The sequence below is a fragment of the Nematolebias whitei genome, chromosome 11 (assembly GCF_014905685.2).
Source record: "Nematolebias whitei isolate Nwh7 chromosome 11, NemWhi1, whole genome shotgun sequence".
NCBI classification, from domain to species: Eukaryota; Metazoa; Chordata; class Actinopteri; order Cyprinodontiformes; family Rivulidae; genus Nematolebias; species Nematolebias whitei.
The window spans coordinates 11,054,462-11,063,897 of NC_056508.1; the positions used below are offsets into that span (position 1 = coordinate 11,054,462).

A 9,436-nucleotide genomic window follows, 5' to 3' on the forward strand; every position below is an offset into this window, starting at 1 on the left:
ATAGACGTTCTGTTTTCCTGAGTTGTGTGCTAAAATAAACTGACAAACAAAAACAAACATAATAAGTTAACCACTTTTTACTGTGTACGGCATGTTTTTTTTAGTTCACTGAAGAGAAACCCTGAAAAAAAACATTTCACCGAAGTCTTCATCAGAAGGTGAAATTTTTCAGCACAAAAAAGTAAAAGAAACTGTCCAGATGACCTGACTGAAAATTGTTTTGATTGTATACCTGGATAATTGAGCATGGACTTTGTTGTTAGAAACCCTGATAGTGCAACACCAACAAATGTGACTTGGAATTTGTTCATTTTGGCAGAGGCTGAGCTCAGATGTCAGGTTTCATCAGAGGTGACAGTGTTTGGCAGACAGCGGTATGCCATAACATACTGTCTTAGGCGTAATTATGTCATTATGCCTGATTGTGGGAGATGAGATAAAAGTATGTTAAAGAGGGAGGCACCAGAGACTAATCCTCACTAAGGTGTTCCCTTATACAGGGCTTTGTGAGGGGCATGCAGCCCTGGTTTTAAGGACCACGCTGTCCCTGTCATATGTCCCAGACCCAGGGGAGGCAGACTATGAAGGGATAGTCTGTGTATTGTTGAAATCATGTTCTGTCAAATAGTTATCAATAGTTTGTACCTTATCAGCCGTGACATCAGTTGGAGTATGGGAAATGGAGAAAGAGGCTAAAGTCATCTTATTGCAGACTAAGCTAAAGGCTAGCCAAACAAGTGGCAGTTTTTTTGGTTTTTTTTTACTTTACCTGGAGTTACATCACAGCCTGTACAGGGAGGGTGCAGACATTCATAGCTGCTGCTTTCACAGGGCAAACCAAGTTAAACAAACACCGGCGGGCCGCAACCGCCTACAAAGTGTTCCTAAAGCTACAAAGGAGACCTCACTGTGTGGGTTCATGGTGTGTGTGTGTGGGGGGGGGGGGGGGGGGGAATCTTGGAAGGCTGGTACACAGGGCAGTGAAAGCTACATGAGAATGCCAAAATAATGGGTGGGCTGCGAGCAAAACAAACACCCTGTTCGAACCCTTCACAAGTACGCAACAAGAAGAACAATTAATAAGAGTCAGGAGGCAGCGGGTCCTCAGTCACGGTTCACTGGAGCATGTTCTCAAAGAAAACAACATTCTTTCCAGGACTGCTTTTAACAATTCTCTTTCTGTTGTCAGAAAATCAAACTACTCCTGTTTTAAAATACACCGCCCAAATTTTTTTTTTCTTTTCCCTATAGTGATAAATAGTTCCTAACAACTGTCTGATTTGTTCTCATAAGCTGGTGTCAGACACCCGCTGCTTGCGCTAATTGATGCGCCGATCAGCGTTCGGATGTCTACATTCCTGCCATTCCTCCGGAAGTCATTCATTTAGAGTTTCACACTCTTTTGTCTGTCATGCTGTCTGAAGCTTGACCTGTCAGGGCACACCTGTCCTGTGTGGAGTTTATCTTTTCCTCTGCACTTTATTTCCATCGCACAGAACAAACTTAGACATATTTCACATCTGTGGGTTAGCCTCAAACTCTCATGTGAAGTTCATAAATGTATGAGAAGCTTGACTCACTACCTTGATGCTTCCACCAACCTCCTCGCTGTTGGACAGAGTTGTATTGTACGTCTCTGTGTGTTGCGGCGCAGCCTCCTTCGGCCTCTTTCTCTCCTTCCTGGCATCCACCTCATGCAGAAGGACACACTGAATCCAAAACAAGGCAGCCACCATGGCCAGAGGCCCATTCCCACACCACATCTTCATGCTGTTTTTGATCAACACCAGCGTGTGTAGTAAAAGAAAAGCCAAATCTTGCAAGGGGAGCAGGCTGGCCACGTGGCTGGACAGAAGATGAGGATGTCCACGAGTCTCACAGACAAAAGAGAACGATTAGAGCAATGCAGCTTCCACAAGGATGTCAGGATGAGTGCCAGTTCCTCCCCTCTTTGATGAGCACCCACCTACAGCGTTGCAGGGACACGGACAAGTCTAGCCAGAAAGTCAAAGGAGACTTACTCAACTATGAAACGCGTCAAACAGAATGGTCCAGGGGAATGACAGACCGCCGCAGATCTGACAGCAAACAAAGCCATTAGTGAGATTTTTCACGCTTTCTGCTTTGTTGGGGGGTGGGGGGAGGTGTTGGAGGGAGGGCACAGTGGGCAAAAGAGGAGGCAGAGAGGAGGGGCGTTTAAAGCTGAGGGTGGGCTGTGAGGGCTTCTCTCTTTTCTCTTCGCTGGTTCTCACACCGTGCAAAGGTTCCAGGGTCCAGCATTCAAAAGAGCTGCAAGATCCTCATCAGAAAACATGCCGGGTACAGTCTGAACCTGAAAGAGGAGAATGATGTCCAAAATGATTTTTTTTTTTCAGCCTGGAAGTATCAGTCCCACAGTAGACTCCACAGGTAGCACAGATACCTGACTCGGCTGAGGTGTCCAGGTGCAGAGACTCTGAGGAAGGTGGGCTGAGTGTTGCCTGCTCTGGTGCACTCCCTGCCGTTTCCTCCTGGTCTGAGTTGATCCTGCTCTGGGTTTACAAGAGGACTCAGTGGAGTTTTATAGTCTCCCACCCTCCCTCCCCCGACCCCCCTCTCTCTCACGCTCTGTTGGCAACCCTACAGCACGTTCAGCTCTGTTTTATCTCCAACATGAAATGCTCTAACTGAAGAGGCTCTTTGGCGGGCAGTGTGTTGCTTGTATAAAGTTGTGTATCTGTCATTTTTGTTCAGTACAAGCCAAACCTCTGTGTTTAGATCTGAGATAGAAACAAAAACAAACGCATACCTCCTCTGTGACCTTTGGAAATGTTCTGGTGGAACTTGCTGTTTGGCTAGAGTGTCCACAGCGATTAATTGTTTTAATCAGAGTTGAGGCTCAGCAAAGTCACCAACCACTCTGAATGATGCAAAGACAACAAGGCGTAAGAGTAGTTATAATGTTAGCATAATATAAACACTAACATTTGGCTGAATTACAGTTTATGTGACAAAAGTGTCGGTGCGTTCCTACAGTAAGCTCATTTGTGTAATTTTAAACTTACATTGTTTCGGCAGCTTTCGCTCCGGTTCATTCAGCTTGATGTTTTTTAAAACAGCGCCATCTACAAGGGTGCAAGCTGAACGACACACCAGTCGCCTTTTTCCGGGTGTCGTTACACTTCCTGTATACGCTGGTACAGCTGTAGAAGACATAACAGGAAGCTTGGAATCCACTGGTTTGGGACAACCGGAAGTAAGGTGCTTTAACCTTCAAAATAAAGCAAAGATTTCAGCTCATTTGTAAAATGGCAAATGCGTTTGAGTTTTGCTTTGCAAGATATGACCCACCACATATAATGTGTTAAAATTTGAGTTGCTTTGGGGAAATAGCTGTTATCTATAAAGTTAAGTTTTTTTAATCTTTTTTTTTAATCTATTTTATTTTATTATTAATATTATTTGGCACAACAATTCCCTGCGGGATCAATAAAGTCATATCTTGTCTTATATTTAAACTATCCAGTGCATGATGGTGTGAGTGGTTGTTTGTCTCATTTATCTTTTGTGTCCTTGTGATGAACTTGTGACCGCAAGTGTCCCCTGTTTCTCACACAGTGACTGTGTGGCACAGAAAGGAAAAGGGGGAATAGTACAGTTAGCCTTTACAAACTATGTAAAATTTACATCTCAGTTCAAGTTCACGCCCTTTTTAATATAAGTCATGAACAGACTGCATAAATCAATGGATGTTGTCTCACATTTCTACTGGATGTCTTGAGTTCAACATTTTGACCCTCTCCAGGAAATATAATAGAAGACCTGTCCATGAAAAAAGAAGTGTGTGTGTGTGTGTGTGTGTGGTTTGTATGACTTCTGATGTGTTTGTTTGATAGATATATATTTTTTTTTAATTATGGAATAATGGGAAATGGCCATCATCAGGCCAGGACTCTGCGGTCTACACTCATCACCAGCGGTCACTCTTTCAGGGATGAAGATGTGCACATCCTGGATAGAGAGGAACGATGGTTTGAGAGAGGAGTAAAGGAGGCCATCTTTGTGAAAAGAAACCGTCCATCGTTAAACAGGGGTGGAGGCCTACGTGTTCAATTGTCCCCCTCTTACAATGCTGTGATTGCTAGTATCACTCAGCCCTCTGTGAATAGTAAACAGCCATCAGTGTGCTAATGATCCATTGTTAGGCTGATGGTCCTTCTTGAGCATGTGATCAGCTGGTTTTGGTTGTCAGCAGCAAAACTGGTTGATCCACTCTGAGAAGGTGCTATTTAAGAGACTGAGCTGAATACAGCACCTCAGACTGAGGAAGTCTCTCGGATGAGAGACGAAACGTTTCTACATTTTTTTTGTTGTTTTGCTTTGTTTGTTTGTTTTTTTAATGTCCAGAGGACCAGATTTAACTTTTTTAGATGTAAAACCAGATGTTTACTTATTTTGTGTAAAAACACACAAATTTTTTTTTATCTCTGTCTGACATAAAACAAACTAAATATTTTCTGTTTTTAGTCAGTTAGGATTCTGAAAATTATTTATTTTGTTTAATGCTCAAACATTTAGACCTCCACAACTCTGGTTAATCCTTGGGTACAATTTCCAGATGTTTCAAGTTTCATATATTCAAACCATTATACACAAGTATATACACTATGAAAATGTTCTGTTATAATAGCACAGGAAGGAAACAAATTCTATGTTCTTGAGATGAATGCGTTTTGATGTAAAATGTGTGCATCCACCCCAAAACAAAGCCTTGTGAAGATGCTGCTGAAGCTGGTCAGCGCATCATTGTTCACAGTTAAATTAATTCTGTTCTGACATGAGCTGAAAGGCCATTCAAATAGGATGAAGCCTTCACTTCAAATATAACATAAAAAGATCAAATTACTGTTTATAAATGTACACAGGAACAAAGACCTGAATTTTTGGATACATATTTTATGGTCTGATGAAACTAAAATTGAACTGTTTGACCATAACAAGCATTGTTATATTTAGAGGGGAAAAAGGGGGAATTTGCACCATCCTAACTATGAAGTACAGCGGTGGCAGCATCATGTTGGAGGTTTGCTGCAGGTGAGACTGGTGTACCTCACAAAATAGATGGACCCATGACGAAAGAACATTAAGTGGAAATATTGAAGCAACATCTCAAGAAACCAGCCAGTAAGTTAAGGATTGGACACAAATGAGTCTTCAAAAGGACAATGACTCATTTTTGGACTCTAAGCACAGTGCAATTTTTTTACAAATTGATTTAAGGACAACAACGTCAATATTTGGAATTAGCTGACATGAAGGCCTGGTTTGTGGTCTCAAATGGTCACAAAAAGCCTAAAATTTGTAGACAGAGCTGAAAAAGCAACAAACAAGACTCAGTTTCACCAGTTCTACATGGAGGAATGGGCCAAAATTACAGCAAAACTATTGTGAGACACTTGTGGAAGGAAATCCAAAATGCTTGACTGAAGTCATGCAGTCAAAGGCAACGCTGCCAGATACTAAGAGAATGTGTATATAAACCCGTGACTTTGAAGAAAGTGTCTAACGTTTTTTTCCCATGCATTATTTAGGCATTTAATAAACAAATAATCTAAAACAAGAACGGTTGAGACTGATTATGTCAAACAAAAGGGGGAAATGTACTTTTAATACTGTCAGTAAACGTCTGGTTTCAACTGAATCTAGACTTAGAAAATGCTAAAAGTAAACTTTTACAGGTCTAACAACATAATCAACAACCTGCTAGTTTAAAAAAAACAAGACAATGTGGTCTAGAAGTCACTTTCGGACATTTCGTTATGCTTTTATTGTGAAGGAGGTAACGGAAGTCGCAAATGGTAATACGGTCGTTTACATAATTCAGCAAAACACCGTGTTGGACACCGAGCTAACAATTCAGCTGAAAGACCGAGTGAACCAACAGGTCAGGTTCTGTCCGTGGAGCTAGTATAGACTGGGCCGACATTCGGACAGGTGTGTTAGAGAGAAACCAGGTGGACAGCACCTGCGGTTTGACCTCAGTGGGCTCGTTGCTGAAGTTCCTGCTAACATTAGCTAACTCGTATTAGCCTGACTTTCGTACACAAACTCGTTTGAACTCGCGTGGATAGTCGTTTTTTGTGTATTTGATATTTAAGACTCGCTAAGGTTAGATTAAAGGGACAAAATGAACAAAGTGTACAAACAACATGTTGAGAAAATATTCGCAGATAGGAAAACTAACAGGAAGAAAGTATTACCGTCCTTTTCCTCCTCTTTTTTGTTAAATTGTACAGGTTTACAATCAAATCATTTTGTATGAACTATTATTTTCAGTAATTGTTATAAACTTGTCATACGTCGAAGCGTTCATATATTAGGTTAAAAAAAATCAAGAAGTTGGCGGCAATTTTTTATTAATATTTGTCTAAACGCATATTTAAATACATTTAAATATATATAAACGGTCAAGCCTTTGGTTTGTATCCGTTCGGAGCAGATAAACAGGATTTTCCAGTGGGCGTGTCCAAAGTGGGAAAAACTCCAATCGAACTTGAACGCATCATCAGAGTTGAGGCTGAGTGATTTGCATCAGCTCTGCTTCACATAACTGCGTGTTTCTTTTTACCCTTTTCAAGGAGAATCATGGCTTTTTGGAGAAAAAAGTGGTGCAGAGAGGTCCTGGCTGTCTTTCTGTCTGTCTGTATCCTGCTCCAATCTGTGGAAGTAGACACACGGCCAGCCAACATGTCATCCTCCAAGGATAAGACTCCGGCCGAGAAGGACGAGAATGAGATCCTACCCCCAGACCACCTGAACGGGCTGAAGATGGAGATGGACGGCCACCTCAACAAGGACTTTCACCAGGAGGTGTTTCTGGGGAAAGACATGGAGGAGTTTGACGAGGATACAGAGCCGAGGAGAAACAGGAAGAAGCTGATAGAGATCTTCACCAAGTAAGACAAGTTTTCCAGACTGTGAAAATATGGAGACGCTGAATTGTTTAAATCAGGCTTGTCACAACAAAGAATGTTTGAAAATACCCAAAACTTGAACACCAGAAAAACAAAAAGTGGCTCCACTCAGGATGAATATCCCAGGATGTTTGAACAAATGATTTACAAGCTGATCATTAAATTTAGACAGTGTTTCAACACAAGGGTATCACTAAATGCTACTGAGAAAGAAAGTCATATATGAGATAAGAAGAAGAAAAAACAGAACAATCATGACTCATCATTAGCTTGTCTTTGTATTCCCAGAAACCAACTTGTTTAACTGAAGATTATAGCTATATCAGACTTGTATTAAGAATATCTGGGCATCACGGTGCCACATTTACAAGAAATCTGGATTTTGCACAATTTTCCTTTTCTGAAATGCAGAACTTCCTTTTTTCCTCCTCGTTATAACACGTTGAAGACACGTTTTTGAAGAAAATAAGTAACGTTTTAATTATTCCCCAGTGTAATATTAGATTAAACATGCACACGTTTATTGTTCTCATCACAGAAATGTTGAACACTGGCTCTGTGAAAATTAAAACTACTTTATTTTAATAATAAATTCTCCTTCAGGACTTGATCACAAGAAATCACTTGTAAAATTTTGGGGTTCTTCTTTATTAGACACCCATAACTTCAGCACCCACCCACCCACCCACCCACCAACCATCCATCCACCCACCCACCCACCCATCCACCATCCATCCATCCATCCATCCATCCATCCATCCATCCATCCATCCATCCATGCATCCATGCATGCATCCATGCATCCATGCATGCATCCATGCATCCATGCATCGGCGTTCCCAGGCCAGCCGAGAAACATAGTCCCTCCAGCGTGTTCTGGGGCTTCCTCTGGGCCTCCTCCCGGTGGGACGTGTCCGGAAACACCTCACCAGGGAGGCGTCCAGGAGGCATCCTAAACAGATGCCCGAGCCACCTCAACTGGCTCCTCTCGACATGGAGAAGCAGCGGCTCTACTCTGACTCCCTCCCGGATGATCGAGCTTCTCACCCTATCTCTAAGGGAGAGCCCAGACACCCTGCAGAGAAAACTCATTTCGGCCGCTTGTATCCGAAATCTCATTCTTTCGGTCACAACCCAAAGCTCATGACCATAGATGAGGGTAGGAACGTAGATCGATCGGTAAATTGAGAGCTTTGCCTTTTGACTCAGCTCTCTCTTCACCACGACAGACCTGTACAGCGCCTGCTTCACTTCAGACGCTGCACCTATCCGCCGATCTATCTCATGCTCCATTTTTCCCTCATTCGTGAACAAGATCCCAAGATACTTGAACTCCTCCACTTGGGGTAGGACCTCCTCCCTGACCCGGAGAGGGCACTCTACCCTTTTCCGGCTCAAGACCATGGCCTCGGATTTGGAGGAACTGATCTTCATCCCGGCCGCGTCGCACTCTGCTGCTAACCACTCCGGCAAAAGCTTTAGATCACGATCTGATGAAGCCAACAAAACCACATCATCTGCAAAAAGCAGAGACGCAATCCTAAGGCCACCAAAATGGATCCCCTCAACACCTTGGCTGCGCCTAGAAATTCTGTCCACAAAAGTTATGAACAGAATCGGTGACAATGGGCAACCTTGGCGGAGTCCAACTCTCACCGGGAACAAGCCCAACTTACTGCCGGCATTGCGGACCAGGCTCTGACACCGGTCATACAGGGACCTAACAGCCCATATCAAAGGGCCCGGTACCCCATACTCCCAGAGTACCTCCCACAGGGTTCCCCAAGGGATGCGGTCGAACGCCTTCTCCAAGTCCACAAAGCACATGTAGACCGATTGGGCAAACTCCCACGCACCCTACAGGACCCTGCTGAGAGTGTAGAGCTGGTCCAATGTTCCACGGCCAGGACGAAAACCGCACTGCTCCTCCTGAATCCGAGGTTCGACTATCCGACGGACCCTCCTCTCCAAAACCCCAGAATAGACCTTACCAGGGAGGCTTAAGAGCATGATTCTCCTGAGTTGGAACACACTCTACGGTCCCCCTTTTTGAATAGGGGGACCACCACCCCGGTCTGCCAATCCAGGGGAACTTCCCCCGATGTCCACGCAATATTGCAGAGTCGCGTAAGCCAACACAACCCTACAACATCCAGAGCCTTAAGGAACTCCGGGTGAATCTCATCCACCCCTAGGGCCCTGCCACCGAGGAGCTTTTTAACCACCTCGGTGACCTCAACACCAGAGATTGGAGGGCTCGTCCCAGAGTCCCCAGGCTCCGCTTCCTCATTGGAAGACGTGCCGGTGGGATTGAGGAGGTCTTCAAAGTATTCTGCACACCGACCCACGACATCCCGAGTTGAGGTCAGCAGCACACCACCCCCACTATAAACGGTGTTGGTGGCGTACCGCTTTCCCCCCCTGAGACGCCGGATTGTGGACCAGAATCGCCTCAAAGCCGTGCGGAAGTCATTCTCCATGGC

General features: G+C 43.8%; 2 protein-coding genes across 3 annotated transcripts in view; one reads left to right on the forward strand and one right to left on the reverse strand.

Moving 5' to 3' along the window:
• The window catches only part of c1qtnf12 (C1q and TNF related 12), a 114,783-nt gene extending 113,014 nt beyond the window's left edge, over positions 1-1,769 (reverse strand). The window contains exon 1 of the mRNA XM_037683798.1: positions 1,584-1,769. Within this exon, the coding sequence (XP_037539726.1) occupies positions 1,584-1,769 (186 nt within the window). The remainder of the gene's footprint in view (positions 1-1,583) is intronic.
• A 4,067-nt stretch (positions 1,770-5,836) lies between these two features.
• sdf4 (stromal cell derived factor 4) overlaps positions 5,837-9,436 on the forward strand; it is a 73,413-nt gene continuing 69,813 nt past the window's right edge. The window contains exons 1-2 of one of the 2 annotated variants that reach the window (XM_037683891.1): positions 5,837-5,923; positions 6,618-6,935. In XM_037683891.1, coding sequence (XP_037539819.1) covers positions 6,625-6,935 — 311 coding nt within the window. In that variant the 5' untranslated portion in view covers positions 5,837-5,923; positions 6,618-6,624. The other variant, XM_037683890.1, reaches the window with a different exon arrangement.